The 19,715-nt window shown below is 40.5% G+C and overlaps 1 protein-coding gene across 1 annotated transcript in view; it reads left to right on the forward strand.

Annotated features, from left to right (window-relative positions):
* DOCK7 (dedicator of cytokinesis 7) overlaps positions 1-19,715 on the forward strand; it is a 212,183-nt gene that overhangs the window by 176,517 nt on the left and 15,951 nt on the right. Inside the window, exons 37-43 of the mRNA XM_040978438.1 lie at positions 2,437-2,589; positions 6,254-6,412; positions 7,065-7,165; positions 8,172-8,364; positions 10,259-10,402; positions 12,565-12,696; positions 14,145-14,159. Coding sequence (XP_040834372.1) covers positions 2,437-2,589; positions 6,254-6,412; positions 7,065-7,165; positions 8,172-8,364; positions 10,259-10,402; positions 12,565-12,696; positions 14,145-14,159 — 897 coding nt within the window. The remainder of the gene's footprint in view (positions 1-2,436; positions 2,590-6,253; positions 6,413-7,064; positions 7,166-8,171; positions 8,365-10,258; positions 10,403-12,564; positions 12,697-14,144; positions 14,160-19,715) is intronic.

Consider the following 19,715-nt stretch of genomic DNA (forward strand, 5'->3'; position numbering starts at 1 on the left):
TTTGTCAAGATTCAGCATTAAAGAAATTCAACTAACTTATCTTATTGTAAACAAAAAGGAGATATTTTTATTTGTTCAGGTGCTTCAGATACTTGTGTCCTCTTTGTTACGCCCTGGAAATGTGTGTGTTCTTGAAATTTGAAGGTAACTATTCCATTTTAGTCATTGTAGAACACAAAATGCAGAAACGTTGATAAAATTCATTCAGAGAACAGGATGAAGTGCTACCCAGAGATCAAGCAAAAGGAAGAAATGAGAAAGCTCACTGGGTGACGTGGGCTGCCTGGGAAGCAGTGACCAATCACAGTTCAGAACTTTCTGGCCAGGCGGAAGTCCAAGTGTGTTTGGCCTGGCTAACCCATCAGATCCCCCACATGCTCTTCTGGACTCACCCAGCAGCTTCCCCAGGGAATTCTGGTCTGTGGAAAGCAGACAGTCACCAGTATCCTGGAGAGATACTGGCCTGCACAGAGTACCTCGAGTCCAAGCTGGTAGATGAAGAGCCCCAGATCCCCGAGTGTGAGCCCTGTGGCCGGGCCTGGAGCAGGAGCTGCACCTGGGGACTCAGAGCGGCCACCCTGAGCAACTGCTCAGAGCACGACCCTGGGCTGCGTGGCTGCACGGCTGCATGGCTACGTTCTGCTCCCCAGCCTGTCCCTCGGTCTGCCTTAGCTGCACTCTATAACCATGTACAACTGGACAGCATCTGCCCATTTCTTCTCCCTCTTCCAGTTGCATCCAGGCTTGGACATGCTGGCTGTTGCCTCCAGCCCTTGCTGAGGGTGATGCAGCCACAGGCACCTGAGCATTGACCTAGGGGCCCAAACCCTGGCTTTGGAATCTAAAGATGGTGTCGTTTAAGTTTTGGTGATGTTGGAGGAAGACTCCCGAGCACACCACTACCATTCCTTTATGCTTCTGGCTTGGAGCTCTGCACCAGGGTCTTAGTCATGGTCAGTTTTTAAATATTTAGCAGTGTAATTTTGTGTCCAATAAAGAAAGAGGGAACCATGAAAAAATAAATTTAACCAGAGAAAGTAACTTTCATACATTTTTTTGTAATAATGAAATATCACAAGGTCAAGCTAATAGCTAATAAGGTGGTATAACCAATTTTCTTTTTAAACAAAAGGTTAATTGATTTCAAAGGCAGGATTACTAGAGTGGAATTGGGGGTCATAAGGAGAAGGTATTTTCTACCTACTGGTTTACTCCTCAAATGGCCACAAAGGCAGGGACTGGGATAGGCCAAAGCCAGGTGCCAGCAATGCTTTCCCAGTTTCCCACGTGGGTAACAGGGACCCAAGTATCCATTTTTTGATGCCTTCCCAGATGGATTATCAGGGAGCTGGATCAGAAGTGGAGCAGTCAGAACTTGAACTGGCACTTAAATGGGATCCCAGTGTTGCAAACAGCAGCTTAACAAACTGTGCCACAGAACTAGCCTTAACATAACTGTTTTGTCTGTCTTCCTTCCTTCCTTCCTTCCTTCCTCCCTCCCTTCCTCCCTTCCTCCCTTCCTTCCTTCGTTCCTCCCTTCCTCCCTCCCTCCCTCCCTTCCTTCTATTCTTTCTTTCTTAAGATTTATTTATATTTATTGGAAAGTTAAATTTGAGTTACACAAAGAGGGAAACAGAGATGAAGATCTTCCATTTATTGGTTCACTCCCCAGATGGCCACAACGGCTGGACTTAAGCTCATCTATATGCAGGAACCAGGCACCTCTTTGGGTTTCCCATGTGGGTGCAGGGTCCCAAGGGCTTTGGGCCATCCTTGACTACTTTCCCAGGCCACAGGCAGGGAGCTGGATGAGGAGTGGAGCGGCCAGAATAAAAACTAGCACCCATTTGCGACCCCAGTGCTTGCAAGTTGAGTATTTAGCCAACTGAGCCATCACACCGAGACCCAACACTGGTTTTCAAAGCTAGTCTATCTGACCCTACAATATACGCTGTTAACCATTAGCTAGTATTGTACCTTAATAAATTCTTTCATTTTTTTCTTTTTTAAAAAAGAAATTTGTTTATTTTAATTGAAAGTTAAAGAGAGAGGGAAGGAGAAACAGAGAGACCTTTCATCTAATGGTTCACTCCCTAAATGGCCACCATAGCCAGAGCTGAGCCAATCTGAAGTCAGGAGCCTGAAGCCTGGAGCTTTTCCAGGTCACCCATGTGGGTGCACGGGTGCAGGAACTTACTTGGGCCATCCTTAGCTGCTTTCCCAGGCCAGGGCGCTGGATTAGAAATGGAGCAGCAGGGACTGAACCAGCGCCCATATGGAATGTTCACACCGCAGGCAGAGGATTCATTTGCTGTCCCCCATTTTTTTAGTTTCTAAGCCCTTTTAATGCCTCTTCTATTCAGGCCATATTAACATGTCTCTGGAACTTTTGCTGTCTAAGTCCAGTGTGTGTGTTGTGATTGGTTTTTTTTACAGTTCCCTGAGCTGCTGTTTGAAGAAGAGACAGAGCAGTGTGCTGACCTGTGCCTGCGGCTTCTGCGGCACTGCAGCAGCAGCATCAGTACGATCCGCTCACATGCCAGCGCCTCCCTCTACCTCCTGATGAGACAGAACTTTGAAATTGGAAATGTGAGTAGCTTGCCTGCAGAGCCCTCTGAATTCCTGGCAAGAACGTAAGCAGATAGCTGTTGACAGCTCTGGGGATCAGCGGGGAATTGCTGCTGTGTCTGGTCTTCCGTTCCCTCGATAATTCTTATCCCATGGATATCTTTCAGAAATCCAAATTTCTACTTTTGCTTTCCATACATAAAAAAAAAAAAAACAACCAAAAAACAGATTTACACTATAAATGCACATTGGCAAGTTTTGTTTTCTTTAAGTAAAAGATACTGAAGGTTAAGTATCTTGGCTGAATGTTGTATGGTTGCATGCCATATGTTTTGAAAAACTTAATCTTTAAGATTTTTTTAAAGGTTATTTTTATTGGAAAGTCAGATTTCTAGGGAAGAGAGATAGAAAGATCTCTTTCTGCTGGCTTACTCCCCAAGTGGCCATAACGGCTGGAGCTGCGTCAATCCAAAGCCAGGAGCTCTTCAGGTCTCCCACGTGGGTGCAGGGTCCCAAGGCTTTGGGTGTCCTCAGCTGCTCTCCCAGGCCACAAGCAGGGATCTGGATGGGAAGCAGGGCAGTCTGTGTATGAATTGGTGCCCATATGGGATCCCAGTGCATGTAAGGAGAGGACTTTAGCCACTAGGCTACCATGCCGGCCACTGATTTAAACTTTTTATTAGATATTCATGTATTGTATTTTCCTAAGTATTTAATTCATTTATTTTTAAACCATGGATTTCTTTAATTGCTGCTTTTAGGACCTATTTTGGTTCTGGTATGTAGTAATTTTGCAATTTCATGTTTTATTTTCTTTTTATCTCAAAAGAGTTGACAACCTCCTGTTTCAAAACTATGATATTAATCTTTAGTTTTAGTACATTATTGTTACATAATGTATATACTATTTTTCTCTTATATATTATTGTGAGAGTATGTGTCTTTTGTGTTTTCAAATATATGATTAGCTTTAATGAATGTTCCAAAGCACTTAAGAAAAAGGCATTTCTGTTCAAAATATTAAGTATATGTAATATCAAATACATGAGTATGGTATTCTGTTTTTCTGTATCCTTGTTTATTTTTGATCCACTTAGTGTACTAATAGAGGTACATTAAAGCTTCATATGTGATTTTTCATTTCTTTAGCTCTTATTTGGTATATTAATTTTCATAACTATTTTATATTTTCATTGTAGACTTCACATCAAGTATTCTTTATTTTTTACCTAAAGACGATTCATTTATTTTTATGTGAAAGGCAGATTTGACAGGGAGAAGTCTTCCATCCACTGGTTCACTCCCCAAGTAGCCTCAGCCTCTGGGGCTAAGCTGATGCAAAGCCAAGGAGCCAGGAGCTTTTTTAGGATCTTTCATATGAGTGCAGAGTCCCAAGGCTTGGGACCATCCTCCACTGCTTCCCAGGCTATAAATAGAGAACTGTGTCAGAAACGGAGCAGCTAGAACATGAACAGGTACCTGAATACTAATGCAATGCCACAGGCAGAGGCTTCGTCTTTGTGCCATGCACTGGCCCCATCACCAGAATATTTTAAAGAGAGGAATGATACATTCAAATTGGCATCTAGCTGAAATTTCTCACTTGTTATAGGGAAAATAGACTTCAAGGATAAAACAAAAAAGCAGGGGGATTGATTAGGAATGAAAAATGGGCTGGGTGTGTCACCTAGAGCGTGTGACAGTAGCAAGTGCCAGGGCTTGCGCTGTGGGCTAGGCGCAGAGGACCAGCACCCTGAAGCCCACGACCTGATGACCGGGCAACAGTGCTGCTACTGCTGCGGTGCTGCTGCTGGCACTGAGGACCACCGTGGGACCAGCTGGGCAGCAGGTGTCTTGGGTCCAGGTGTACCAGCAGATGATGAATTTGGAGGTACTTCTCTGAAGAAATGCCATATGGTCCAAGAACAGACATGTCCTGGTTATTGCCACCTTAGTCATGAATCGTTTCCCCATGAATCGGGCATGTTCTGACCCAGGACAAGAAGTACATCCTCACCAATGACACCATGACAGCAAGAGAGCACAGACTGCGCCATGGTGCCAGGGCCCGTGGTGCGCCATGGTGAGCTTGGTGCAATGCAGTGAGCTTCCACCATTGATGTGGCAGCTAACATGCTGGGCCTCTCCTGGCAGGAAACATACAGAATCCAGATGAGCCCACTTTAGAAGTCGGCTTAATTTGCAGTGAGCTGCACATTCCATCACTAGATCGAAAACCAAATAGCTTTGTAGCAGTGAGCATCACCACCCTTCCTCGGGCATTCTAGATGTAGCATGCGCAGACAGAGATCATTGAGATGCATTTACTAGGCTCTGGAACATTCATGGTCACACACCTGCTACAAGATAGGCATCATAGGTTACGTTTAACACAAAGGTCTTCAGAGAGAGACCATGTGGGTACCATCACTGTGGTCACCTGGCAGATGGAGAAGCCCCCATTACCGGTCTCTGGACACTGTCAATGGGAGGATGGTCCTGCCTCCTGAAGAGCCTGACTGAAGCATTAGGAATCCAATCCAAATATACTTCATTGCAAAAAGACACTTTACTGAACTCAGTGTTTGGCGGTGCCGTCTGCTGAATGTACCGGTTCCCAACCGCCAGTGGCAACCACCTGCGTATCCTGGAGCAGATGGTGGAGAGAGTGCTTTCCAGCAGTTTGTGAAGCTCCTGCTAGAAGAAAATGCGGCAAGAGTGTGTGAGTTGGAGGAGCTAGGGGAGCTGTCTCTTTGCTGGGTAAGCCTGCGGCGCCAGATTGTTACCCAGTAGCAGACCATCATCCTAACGTACCAAGAGAACCTGACCAACCTCCGTCAGTGCAAAGGTCCTTCCATTAAAGCACTTTGAAAGCTGATGAAAGTTGGAATTTGTTCCCAGAAACTTACACATACAAAGGGTGAGAGTTCCATCTTTCGTCTGGAAGCAGGGATGCATGTTGCATTATAACCCCACATCTGGATATGGTAAACCCCAGTACTCCATCATTATACATTTCCATAATTGAAAAGCCAGGAAACAAGGTCAACTACTGGTATGAGTTAGAACAGCCACTTCAACAGCAACAACAACAAATTACAGCTCCATGAAAAAACAGACAAAAGATGGATTCCCAATGAAACTGTTGGACAAGTGTAGACAATGGGATGCTGGACTATCTGACTTTGTACCAGCAATGTTGGGGTTAAACAAGAGACTAATGGAATTATAATTCCTTATGAAGGATTATGCGACTGTAGTAAAAGGGTTGTGCTGCTTCTGATTCAGCTCCCTGTAATGGCCTTGGAAAGCAGCTGTTGCAGGCCCAAGTTTTTGGCCCCCTGGACCCACGTGATAGACTCAGAAGAAATTTCTGGCTCCTGTCTTTGGATCAACCTAGCTCCTGCCTTTGTAGCCATCTGGGGAGTGAACCAGTGGATAAAAGATCTGTTTCTCCCTTTAACTACCTTTCCTCTAAAACTAAAAAAGCCTAAAAAAGAAAGCAAAACCCTTCCTTGGTAGCAAATTATTCACAGCAAAATTGTGAATTTTATATTATCATTTCAATAATGCGTATTTTGTTACTTTCAAAAATATTTTACTCAGAATGGCATCCTTTGTTAGATATCAGTTTTCTGTCAACTTTCCTATTTGCAACACTGACCTAACAGTTTCCCTGTTACAGAACTTTGCCAGGGTTAAAATGCAGGTGACAATGTCCCTGTCCTCCTTGGTGGGCACATCTCAGAATTTTAACGAAGAATTCTTAAGACGTTCTCTGAAGACTATATTGACATATGCCGAAGAAGATTTAGAACTGAGAGAAACAACATTTCCTGATCAGGTCAGAAATGTTACTTTCTAGATCACTAATTGAAATAATCTGCTTAAATAGGCAATTAAATTAAACATTTTAAATAAACGTTAAGTTAAACATTGGATTTGCCGAAGGATCCTATATTTCTCTTTCATCCTACATATCATTTACCTTAGATAGGATCTTTTTGTTGCTATTGTTTTATTAAGCTACCATTCTTTTTCACAATTATATTTAAGTTGGGATATTTGTACAAGTCTAAGTAGACTTAGGCATTATGGACAAATATTTGTGCTGAAATGTTATTCCTCTTGTTGTATCAAACAATAATTTGCCTTTGAAAATTAAAGTTTTTATAGACTTTATTATAGTAAAATAAAAAAACTTACAAAAGTTTCCTTTTATGTCATGTGTATGTATGTATTTATATATTTTTCTGTATTTTTATTGCTACTTAATGTTCTTATTTCTGAGACAAACTGGAGAAAAGCAGCATTGTCTACCTAGGAATAGATAAAATTCATTACACTTCACATACTTTCCCCTACCATACCTATACTATAATTATGTTGATATTATATAGTTCATGTTATAATCTTCAAATTTATCTCCTATATTAATTTAGTTATTGTAAATGAATGATGACTATAGGACATTTTCCATATGATTTCTTCTGAAGGTCCAAGATCTGGTATTTAATCTCCATATGATCCTTTCTGACACCGTTAAAATGAAGGAGCATCAAGAAGATCCAGAAATGTTGATTGATCTGATGTACAGGTATCATTTGTTTGATTTGTTCATATTTAGTAAGTCACAGGGCAATATCAGATGAAAAATAAACATAGGAAAGTTATCTAAGTGTTTTTCTAGTAGTAGATTTGGTGGTCAAAATGAACTTTTTCTAAATTGCATTCAAATTGTATATAATTGTTCAGTGTATTTATTGTTTTTCAAAAACAGAATATTTCAAAGCAGTCATGAAGCAATCACTTTGAAATCCTGAGCCCCAGATTCCCTGGTAAAGGAAAGGCCCAAGACTTATGTAAATATGAAGCTAGACTTGAAGGACAGGCACTTGGTACAGTAGTTAGGACACCACTTGAAACCGCGAATCAGAGTCACTTCGTTCAAGTCTGATTCTGCTTTCAACTGCAGCTTCCTGCTTATGCACACCCTAATTAGGGGCCGAGTACTCTCATGGGAGATCTGTAATGAGTTCCAGGTCCCCCAACTTCAGCCTGGTTCACCCCGGGCTGTTGCAGGCATTTTGGGAGTCAGTCAGCAAACTGAAGATACCCTTTTGTTTGTCCCTTTCATGTATATTAAATTTTAAAACATTTTAAAAATCAGCCTTTTAAGAAAAAAATGTACTATTTGGATGTTTTACAATTATTAGTTATTCTGGTTTTTTAAATATGGTTATACTTAAAGGGTAACATTTCTAGGAACACATTTGAGAAATATCTTAATTTCTGTTACATCTCAAGAGATACAGTAGTAAACCTCAGAATTGCTTTTTGTCACATGTTCTTTTTGTATGATTTTGAAATTTTTAAAATAATTCTGCCCTCTGTAGAACAAATGTGAGATAATTGAAAACACCTTTTATAAATTCAGTTTTCATTGATTTTAAACCACTATGTTTATGTAACGTGAGCTACAGTTACTTTTCCAAGCATATGCAACAACATTTTCCTACCGCTTAAAAATTTAGTGGGCTGTCAAAACTCCCTCTTAGCTTGAGAAGCATATGCTAATTAAAAAGAATTTCTGTTCTGCTTAGAATTGCCAAGGGTTACCAGACCTCTCCAGACTTGCGGTTAACCTGGCTGCAGAACATGGCTGGCAAACACTCGGAGCGCAGCAATCATGCCGAAGCTGCCCAGTGCCTCGTCCACTCAGCAGCACTTGTGGCTGAGTATTTGAGCATGCTGGAGGACCGGAAATACCTGCCTGTAGGATGTGTAACATTTCAGGTAGGAGTCTGCAAGGTGCACATTCCGTCAAGGTAGGATCTTTCTTGGTTTTGACTTTTTCTCACTAGTGTTTAGATTATCTGTAAGGAACACCTAGGCAGCTAAGCTGGTGTTTCAGAGGGTTAATTAACATTTCAGTTTTGTCATTATCAATACATTGTTCATTCTCTTTCCAGTTTCTTATCTCTGAGTTATCGGTGCTGTGACTGTCTGTGTCTTTGCCATTGCTGCTTTGCAGTCAGTCACAGATTAGTGCATCTAGGAAACTAGTACACTCAAAATATGAGGAATTAGAATTCAATAGAAACCTTTCATTGACATTTACTTAGACACTGTTGAATAAGCAATATTGTTTTCTGTATCAAAAATGCTAGTACATAATTTAGATATTTTATCTAGTAGAATATATGACCCATTTTAGAAGTAGCAGCAGATCCCATTCTCACTTAGGGGAGGGTTATGGGAAGGGTGATGGGAATCCCAGTACCTATGAAACTGTGTCACATAATACAATGTTATTAAAAAAAAAAAGAAAGAAGGCATATAGTATGGCCTTAAAATATGGTTTTATTTATTTGTTAATTTATTTAAAAGTCTGAATTACAGAAAGAGAGAGAGAATCTTTCATCCCCCCGTTCACTCCCAAAATGGCCGTAATAGAAAAGGTTAAGTCAAAAGCCAAGGGCAGGAATCCGAAACTCCATGTAGGTCTCCTGCATGGGTGTCAGGGACCTAAGTACTTGGACTAGCATTTGCTGCTGTGCTTAGCACACTAATAGGCAACTGGATCAGAAGTGGAATAGCCAAAACTCGAACCAGTGCCCATATGGAGTGCTGATATCTCAAGCCACACACAACATCAGTCCCTACTCAAGCAAGACACCATTTTGTACTTCGATTTCCTTTATAAATAGTTTTAAGAAGATAAACCAAAAAGTTTATTTAAGCAGTGTCCTTGTGTCCTATAACTGCTTTTTAGCCCATGATTTTTCTTAATTTTGTCATAACTTTTTTTCTTTTGTTCATAACTTTTTAGAAAAATTTTTATCTGTTTGAAAGACAGAGCATCAAAGAAAGAAATAAGAGCTCTTCCAGCTCATAGTTACTTGTCTAAATGATGGAAGCAGCCAGGGCTCAGCCAGACCCAAGTCAGGAATTCCATTCAGGTCTCCATCATGGGTGGCAGGGAGCCATGTTCCATTACTTTCTCAGGCAGATTAGTGAGGGGCTCAGTTAACAGGAGCAGCCAGCACTCAGATTGGTGCCTCTATGGAATGCAAATGTCCCAGGCATCTGCACACTGTTACACTGCAACACCAGGCCTCATTACGTTTTTCTTAGGAAAAAGTTATTCAGCAATGGTGGTGCCATTTGATTTCAAAGTGTAGAAAACTTGTAAAATTTTCTTTTATCTTTATATCAGCTTTACTTTTTTTTTAAAAGATATGTTTATATTTATTGGAAAGGCAGATTTTCAGAAAGGAGAGATAGAAAGATCTTCCATCAACTGGTTCACTCCCCAAATGGCCACAACAGCTGGAGCTGAGCTGATCTGATGTGCAGCCAGGAGCCAGGGGCTTCTTCTGGGTCTCCCACTTGGGTGCAGAGGTGCAAAGACTCGAGTCAGCCTCTTCTGCATTCTGCTTTCCCAGGCCACTAGCAGGGAGCTGGATTTGAAGTGGAGCAGCTAGGACACAAACTGGTGCTCATGTGTGATCCTGGTACTGGCAAGCAGAGGATTAGCCAATTGAGTCATCATTTTCCTTTTCTTGTCTTTCTTTTTCTTTTTTTACACTTAAGCTAAAATACATTTTCTCCTTACTTCTTCGCACACATTTTTCATATTGAGAAATTAATTCCATTTCATAAACCTTTTCCATGTTTTTTCTCCTAGAATATTTCCTCTAATGTTTTAGAAGAATCTGCCGTCTCAGATGATGTGGTATCTCCAGATGAGGAAGGTATCTGCTCTGGAAAGTACTTCACTGAGTCAGGACTTGTGGGATTGTTGGAACAAGCAGCTGCTTCTTTCTCTATGGTAGATCGCTCTTACTCATTCTCTTTCTGTAGTTTCATACTTCTGAATTACAGTAGTTTGTTTTATGTCCCTGGTTTTACTTTAAATGATTTGCTCCAAGCATGTTTAGAAATATCTGGAAGCAGAAGTCATTTGCAGATACATCAGTGCTTACATTTTTTAATGTTAGCTGTCTGTCACTGTCCCATGTTTTTCACTCGTTTGTTTACATACCAATACTTAATCTATAGCAGGTATGTTTTCTTTGGTTCACAAAACTTTTGCCACCAAACATTTCTAAAAGCCTTCATATTAAAAAATGAAACCAGGCAGAACATCTCTGGGTAATTTGCATTGCTGCTGGGGTAGAATAGCACAGTCCTATGAGTAGTGCTTGTTTAATTGATGAAAAGGAGAATCGACCCACTATGTTAGACATTGCCTTTGTGCCCGAAAGATCATGGTCACTCGTCCGTTGGATGCAGACCGAACTGCTTTAGGTCCTTGCCTGAGTGCTCCTGCGATGCTAAACTTCAGCCTCCCTTCCCTGCCATCTGTGTATAATGAATAGAAACAACCTGGTCCAGGTTAGCTGTTTACTAAAGGAGATAGGTAGCCAAAATTTTGCTTTTTTTTCTTGGGCAGCATTGATAGGGTCACCTCCTTTCTGCCACCTTCCTGCTGGGTATTCAGTATCCCAACACAATGGTTTGGAAGTCACCAGAGTTCATGTCAGAGTAAGAGGGAAGGTTGAGGTGGTTAAAAGCAGTTTTGCCCTCCTTCCTCACTGAAATCTTCTCCAGGCCTTACCCTTATCCTGCAATCGGTTGATGGGGCATAGATTTGGAAGACATACTGCTAGAGTTCCAATCCTGCCTGTACCACTTACATTATTCAACATATTGGTGCCTCGTTTTTCTTATCTGCTAAATGTGCTTCATAATAGTACCTGCCTCGTGAGATCTTTTAGGGTTGAATTATTTTCATCAGAGTGAAGTATTTGTCCCTAAGTGTTAGTGTGTTTGCTGTTTTCACTTTGTTATTAACGTTTAGAGCCCAAGAACTTTATCCCAATTCCTTCCCTAGTTGATCTAAATTCATGGAGTAAAGAGATTTCTTGCTGTTGATTTTTTTTTCTTCCTTGTTATATTTGAGAGACACAGAGAAAAGAGAAAACTCCCATGTATAGATTCACTCTCTCAACCTATAGCAGCAGAGTCTGTACCAAGCCAAAACCAGAGCATGGAACTTATTCCAGGGTGGCAGGGGTCCAGCCTCTTGAGCCGTTACCTGCTGTGCCCACAAGGTGTGTGTTGTGAGAAGGCAGAAACAGAAGCAGAGCCAGGACTCAGGCCCAGGCATTCTGAGATGCAGGTGTTCCCACAGGCATCTTTACAACCAGGCTGCCCCAGCAGTGTTTTAGTCAGCAGGATTGCATGTCTGTGTGTGCTCATTTGTAATAAGGTAGTGCATTTAGATTGAAGGTCACTCATTCATTTAACAGAAGTTGCCTTACGTGTATGTTATTTCATTGTTTTGTATGCAAATGTGTATGTTATATGTTCATAGATATACATATATAATTAGAATTATTTGCTGAAATCCATCCAGAGGACATGATGTGACACATTGTGTAAAATTCTTTTTTGTCTACAGCCATACCACCCTGAAATGCACCCGATCTCGTCTAAAATTCCTTTTTGAGTCTTAATGGGTCAAAACAAAATTTAAACTTTATTTATTCAATTTTTTTAAAATAAAAGCAGACTTACAGAGGAGAGACAGAGATCTTCCATCTGCTGGTTCATTCCCCAAATGGGCACAGTGGCTGGACCACAGCTGACCAGGAGCCAGGGGCCTCTTCCTAGTCTTCCTTGTGGGTGCAAGGTCCCAAGGATTTAGGCCATCCTCCACTGCTTTTCCAGATCGTAAGTGGGGATCTGGATGGAGGTGGAGTAGCTGGGACTCAGCTAGCCCCCATGTGGGATGCCAACTTTACACAAAGAGGGTTAGCCTGTTGAGCCACCATTCCAGTCCCAATTGGTTAAAGTTTAATAGTGCTTATTTGTATGCCCTACTAGAAAACCTTCAGTGGTATTGTGTTAATAATAATAGTGTGAATTTATTATCGCTTTTTTTATTATTGCCATAAAAGCAGTATCTTACGAATTTTATTCTTATAGGCTGGTATGTATGAAGCAGTTAATGAAGTTTACAAAGTACTTATCCCTATTCATGAAGCTAATCGGGATGCAAAGAAACTGTCCACTATACATGGTAAACTGCAAGAAGCATTCAGCAAAATTGTTCATCAGGTAATGATTCTCATTTCTAGCTTCAAAATAAGCAGAGAGAACTGTCTGAAAGCATCAGTGCTGCTTTGAGCTGATGTCGTGCTAGATTCCAGGAAATGACCAAGTATAAATGAGCAATCAAAATGACAGTTCCTGGCCAAAGCGTCGTTGACAACATACATCGTAAGCTTAGCACACATTTATTTTTCCCACTCTTTAGAATTATTACTAGTAGCAATTTTTTTTAACTTTAATTTGTTTCCAGAGTAGGTTATAATTATGTCTTCTTAAAATAATATCTATCCTTTTTCTGCCAAAGTTTTCATATTTAATTTTGTATTAAGTATGTAAAGGTGTAATAAACTCTCTAATTTTGTAATGACTGCAATTTTGTTTTCTTAGCTGTTTACATTCATTTTTTCTCAAGTATCTTTCTAATATGAAAATAATATTGAGCAAAAATAATGAATAAAATAGTTGTATTCTGTAATTTATAATAGAATGATTTCTGAACTTTATGGTTTTTATGAAATCCACATATCAGTAAAACAAGAGTTACACTAAAATTGCACTGAAAGTATGGTGGGCAGTTGAGTTTGATTTCCTTGAAACGGAAGTCATGTCTCCTCTGGAATACTCGGAATATCCTGCTGAGCTTCTGCCTCCTCGCTTTCTGTCCTCTTCCTTGTGCTGCCTTGGCTTTTTGCTGCTGCCATTATCTAAGGATTTGATTTATTGATTGTCCACTTTCCATTTAGCACTACTTCTACTTTGTTTCCTATAAGCTTGACTTCTACTTCCTTGCTATGGGCTAGGCTAGAAATTTTGAGGTAATCTCAAAATAAAGTAGGCTGCTCTCCTGTTAAGCTGGAGTTTTACTGTGATTTACTAAAATACTGAATTGCAAAAGAACTCATGATCATAACAGGTGGGTCTTTTTATAATGAGATGTATTATACATCAGAGGAACTTCATTCCAGCTGCTAGAGGTGTAAATTGTAGACTAGACACACCAGCTCTGGAACATCTGGAGCTAGTGGTTTCCATGAAACTTTGGCTCATTTGTGTCAGTGGCATTGGAACACGATTGCAGTTTGAAGTCCAGTTTAACCTGGATGCTACAGTGAAGTATAGCTCAACCTTTGAGATTCAATTTTGACACATGAAATAAGCAACTTTTTTCCTAACATTTGTACTGCCACTTAAAAAGTATTTTGTACTTTTCTCTTTGAAAACATTTATAACTTTTAAAAAGCAAAATTTTAGTTTCTATGTTTTAAAAATTCAACTTATAAAATTATTGTGGGTCTTAAGGGAAAGAATATACTGTTTAACATATTTTATTGTCTTGTGTTTGTGGAGATTTCATGGTATATGGTACCTTAATCTACTGAACTTCCTTTGGCCTTTTTTTGTTCTTTTTAAACAGTTTTTTTATGACTTGCCCTTTTTTACTTTTTATTATACAGAGTACTGGCTGGGAGGTAGGTAATGCTTTAGTTAGTTAAAGACACTAATAGATTGATTTGATAAGATTTCTTTTGCCAATGCTTTGCCCACATGTGCTAGCTGTGGGCATTCTGTTGCTATCTGCTGTCAACTGAATTCATTAACCAAAGAAATTTTGTTAAAATACTGAGAGTTATTCTAAGAAATTTATTATTAAGAGGCTGTAGGCAGTGCATGGAAATCCATATGTTACACTAATGAGATTCTTTGGTAAATGAGCCACTTTGCCATCACGTTAGTTTGTTTTTTATCCTTTGAAGCATTTCTTTCATCAACGTTTACACACAGATTTCCTGTTTTAACCATATTGTTTCACCACATTTTACAGAGGTCGATTTATGTGTTATTGCTCAGAGGTATAAATAGAAAATACTTGATTTCGTCTGATCAAAGATGCCATCAACTGTTAGGACAGTTGATGTCTTATATATGTGCCTTTGTGTTAAACCCAGACATCTTGTCAGTTGGAGGCCAGCTGCAGAGATAATGAAATGTGGGTCAAAATATGCACATCCTAGAATTGATAAAGCATATTTATTTGGTCTTAAATTGCTGCATGTTGAGTATAATAAACACCACTGAGGAAGAAATTCACTTTTGTTGCTTAAACTTTGTTGGGTGGAGAGGTAAAATAGATGAAGAGTACTTGAACTTTGATAGGACCTCATACCCGGCAGCGTGTGATAGCACTCAGTGAAAACCTCATGTGCTTCCTTTTCTGTAGTAGGTAGGCTTGTGAAAACTTATATATAGATCAAATTTTATCTGAAAAATTCCAGAGAAAATTGATTACCATTTATTAAGGAAGAATTCTATAAAACTTGCCTTGGGTTATTTTATTGTGGTAAAGCAAGATAATAATAAATCCAGTTTATTTAAAGTGAGGTCCACTCGTGAAGTTGTCTGTTTCATTGCTTCGTGATCAGGATGTCATGGTTTAAGCAGTCTGGGCTTCTCTGGTTGGTTTTGCATTGCAGTCCTTGCTCTGGGACCCAGAGAGAAAACCACAGGATTAAATGTTACCACCCAGTTTTGTTCCATTTCTGAAATAGTATTCATATTTTGCTTTTCTTCACATTAAGTCAAAACTTTAATATCTGCCTTAATTCTCCATATTAAGTGTATATGGCCTTATTAATACTTAGGTTATAGCACCTCATTTGTGTGGCTCAGTTAAGACATATGTAGAGATTTGCTGTACTTATCTGCAGAGGAGAAAGTGCCTTTTGGTTTTCTGAATGTGAAATTAGAATTAGCTGAAAATTAGGCATAAAATATTAAAGCCTCTGAGCAGTTTCTTACTACTCTATTTGATGCTAAATCGACCCCTGAAAGGTATAATTGTCACTGATTATGACATTAATATCATTCTATCATCATGTTTATTGCATGGTTCAAGTTGCACAGACTTTATGTTCTTGTTTATATTCTTGTCACTTTTACTGAACCTTTAGCTTTGTAGCTTCTAAATTTGTTGCACGTTTGTTTTTTGCTTTTCCTTCATAAAACCTAAATGGATGCTTGCATTTTACAAAATGTGTTTGCTACCATTTACTGCTTATTTGTTTTGAAATTTCCCTAATTAAAATGCTTTCTGTTTTCTCTTCTCTTGCCCCTGGTTGCTGACCCTACTCCCTACTTTTACTATTGTCTGTTGTGGTAAGTTCCTATCTTGTGAATATTTTTCTTTATGACTGAAAGCTTCAATAATTCCATTTTCCTAAAAGCTGTTTTCTAGCTAATTTCCTAGTATTCTCATAGAGCTCTCACTGTATTGAAATCCAATAAGGATAATTTGTATATGTTGGAAAGGCTCATTGATTTCATAACTCATTGACGTACAAGCCAAGCCCTCTAGGCTGAGACTAGCATTGTGTTGCCTTTACTGTTATGCTCCTTAATTTGGTACAAGCTATTTGAGTTAGCAAAACTTTTTAGAGGAGAATGTGTGTGTGTTTGTGTGTGCACAAAAAGATTACCAAAAACTTGATATTTAACAGTCAAGGTGTTCATCAAGCAGAATAACAGGTCATGAACATTTCAGGATTATGTGGCTGTTACCTACTCTGCCAGTTTCAGTTCCTTAAAGGCTGTTCAATTTTACTTTTCTTTTTATTTTTTCCCATGTCCTTTTTACTTTGTCTTAAAATAATCAGAAATGAAATATTTAAATAATTTCTTGAATATACCTTTGTAATTATTTTAAAGAGAGAAATGCTGAATTTCCACACAAAAAGTATTATGGCCATTTCATATTTGGAGGGTATGATTTATCTGTCAAATAGTGATCAATTCACATATTAAAACACATTAATGCAATTTTAGATTTAAAAAAACTCAATCATTGATAATATAGGCCCATGGCATTCTATTTGTTTTTAACTATTGTAACATGTTTCTTTTAAAAACCCACTACCTTCATCAGTATATCTTATAGTTACCAGAAGAATAGATAAAATGGACCCAGTTTTTTTGAGATTAAAAGCTCTGTTGATGGCCCGGCGCCATGGCCTACTGGCTAAAGCCCTTGCCTTGAACACTCTGGGATCCCATACAGGCGCTGGTTCTAATCCCAGCAGCCCTGCTTCCCATCCTGCTCCCTGCTTGTGGCCTGGGAGAGTAGTTGAGGATGGCCCAAAGCCTTGGGATCCTGTACCCATGTGCAAGACCCAGAAGACCTTCTGGCTCCTGGCTTTGCATCAGACTTTTTTTTTTAAAGATTTATTTTTATTGCAAAGTCAGAGATATACAGAGGAGGAGAGACAGAGAGGAAGATCTTCCGTCCAATGATTCACTCCGCAAGTGACCGGAAACAGCTGGTCTGCGCCAATCCAAAACCAGGAACCAAGAACTTCCTCCAGGTCTCCCACGCGAGTGCAGGGTCCCAAGGCTTTGAGCCATCCTCAACTGCTTTCCCAAGCCACAAGCAGGGAGCTGGATGGGAAGTGGAGCTGCCGGGATTAGAACCAGTGCCCATATGGGATCCCGGCGTGTTCAAGACAAGGACTTTAGCCTCTAGGCCACGGTGCCGGGCCCTGTATTTTCGCTTTTTTTTTTTTTTTTTTTAATTATTGGAAAGGTGGATATACAGAGAGGAAAGACAGAGAGGAAGATCTTCCGTCCGATGATTCACTCCCCAAGTGAGCGCAACGGCCAATGCTATGCCAATCCGAAGCCAGGAGCCTCTTCCAGGTCTCCCACGCAGGTGCAGCGTCCCAAAGCTTTGGGCCGTCCTCAACTGCTTTCCCGGGCCACGGGCAGGGAGCTGGAAGGGAAGCGGGGCTGCCAGGATAGAACCGGCGTCCATATGGGATCCTGGGCGTGCAAGGCCACTGCAGCATTGCACCAGGCCCGTATTTTAGCTTTTATATGCTCATCAGTATCGGCTGTAATTCTGGCTCGGTGACTGCTGCTGTTTCTTATGTTCTTTAACCCACATTAAGCTGACTGAGGTAACCCATCCATACAAACAAAAGGAGAGGCAGAGTAAAAGCATCCTACAGTCATGAAGGAGAGAATAATCCCCAAAAGAAAAAGCAATGAAAGCAACTCAAGAGAACGAGCACAGTTACAACAGGTTCTTTTAGGTAATGGCCTGGCAAATGTGACACATAAAGAAGGTAGGCCATTGTAGTGTGAGACATCTCTGCCCTTGCCTTGGGAAGATGAAGCTACGCATGATTACTTTAAGGGAAACACATTAAATTAAGACACTCTTGGTTTCTCTGGGAAGAGGTGCTTTCTTACCTGTGATGATTCCTGGTAGTTGGCATAGACTCTGCCAGAATACCTGAGAAGATATGCCGTGCCCCTGATTGCGTGTTCTCAGGTGTTACTCTGAAGGGAAAGAAAAGAAAAAAGAGAAAGACGTAAATAGTATTAGATGTGACTTCTTTTTTCCTGAATTAGATGTACCATGGTTAGAATTAAACTTCTGATCAAGATGGAATAGGAAATATTTTAGAGGAATGTTTAGTAGATAACCGCCAAACTGATTTTTTTACTGAAGTGTGGAGAAAGGGAAAGCAGACATGCAGGGCTCGTACAGTGAAAGCTGGTACTGCAGTAAAGACGTCAAAACATGGAGGGAGGCCAATCTCAACGGCCACTGGAGGAACGCCTCTAGGGAAACACCGGAAAGACAGTTCAGACAGCACACTAATAAGGATGTCCTGTGTTTATGCTGCTATAGGAAACATAATTTTATAGCAGTTTTGTAAAGATTTTTAAATTCTTATTTGAAAGGCGAAGTGTCAGGTCTGGGGAGCAGGGAGTCTTCCAGTTCACTGGTTCACTCCCAAATAACCTCAACAGCCAGTGCTGGGCCACACTGAAACCAGGAGCCTGGAACTTCATGCAGGGACCCAAGTAGGTGGACCATCTTCCACTGCTTTCCCAGGCACATTAGCTGGGAGCTGGATTAGAAGCAGGGCTAGACTTTGGGTGGCCTAATGGCTAAAGTCCTGGCCTTGAACACGCCGAGATCCCATATGAGCACCAGTTCTCATCCCAGCAACCCCGCATCCCATCCAGCTCCCTGCTTGTGGCCTGGGAAAGCAGTCTAGGACGGCCCAAAGCCTTGGGATCCTGCACCCATGTGCAAGACCCAGAAGACCTCCTGGCCCCTGGCTTTGGATTGGCTCAGCACTGACTGTTGCGGTTACTTGGGGAGTGAATCACTGGATGGAAGATCTCTCTGTCTCTCCTCTTCTCTGTATCTGACTTTGCAATACAAATAAATAAAACTTCAAAAAAAAAAAGCAGGGCTGGACTTGAACTTGTGCTCTGCTATTGGACTGTGTTGTGGCTAGGAGCTGCTTAAGCCACTGTACCACAGTGCCAGTCCTGAGAACAGGCAAACATGAAGAGTTCGGATTCAGGTGTCAAATATATTGACATGTAACCCCTAGTTCTGCCGCTACTAGCAGTGAGACCTAGGGGAAATTAATTCTATAAAATAAGGATGACAATAATAATATTATGAGTAAGTGTTTTAAGTGTTTTTAAGATTTAGTTTTATTTATTTGAAAGGCAGAGTTACAAAGGAAGAAGGACAAGTGGAGGGAAAGAGAGAGAACATATTTCCATCTGCTGGTTTACTCCCCAAATGGCACAGTGACTTCAATTGCACCAGGCCAAGACCAGGAGCCCAGAGCTTCTTCCTGGTCTCCCACATGGATGCAGGGAGCCCAACACCTGAGCCACCTTACACTGCCCTTCATGCTCATTACCAAGGAGCTGAATCAGAAGCAAACAGCCAGGACTCAAACCAGTGTCCATATGCAATGCCAACATTACAGGCAGTGCTCAGCCCATGATACCACAATGCCAACCCCTCCCATAGAATTTTAATAAAAATTGATGTAGTAACTAGAATGAAGTAATACATGTAATTTTAGAGGAATAGATCAAATTCAGGGGAAGGGAGATCACTACTGGTATGTCAAAGTAGAAATCAGTTAACTTGAGGAAAGTATTTTGGGTAACAGCTGGGTGAGGTAGAAATTGGGGAAGTGCTGTCACTATGGAAA

The sequence above is a fragment of the Ochotona curzoniae genome, unplaced genomic scaffold, assembly GCF_017591425.1.
Source record: "Ochotona curzoniae isolate NIBS_2020 unplaced genomic scaffold, NIBS_Ocur_1.0 contig_291, whole genome shotgun sequence".
NCBI classification, from domain to species: Eukaryota; Metazoa; Chordata; class Mammalia; order Lagomorpha; family Ochotonidae; genus Ochotona; species Ochotona curzoniae.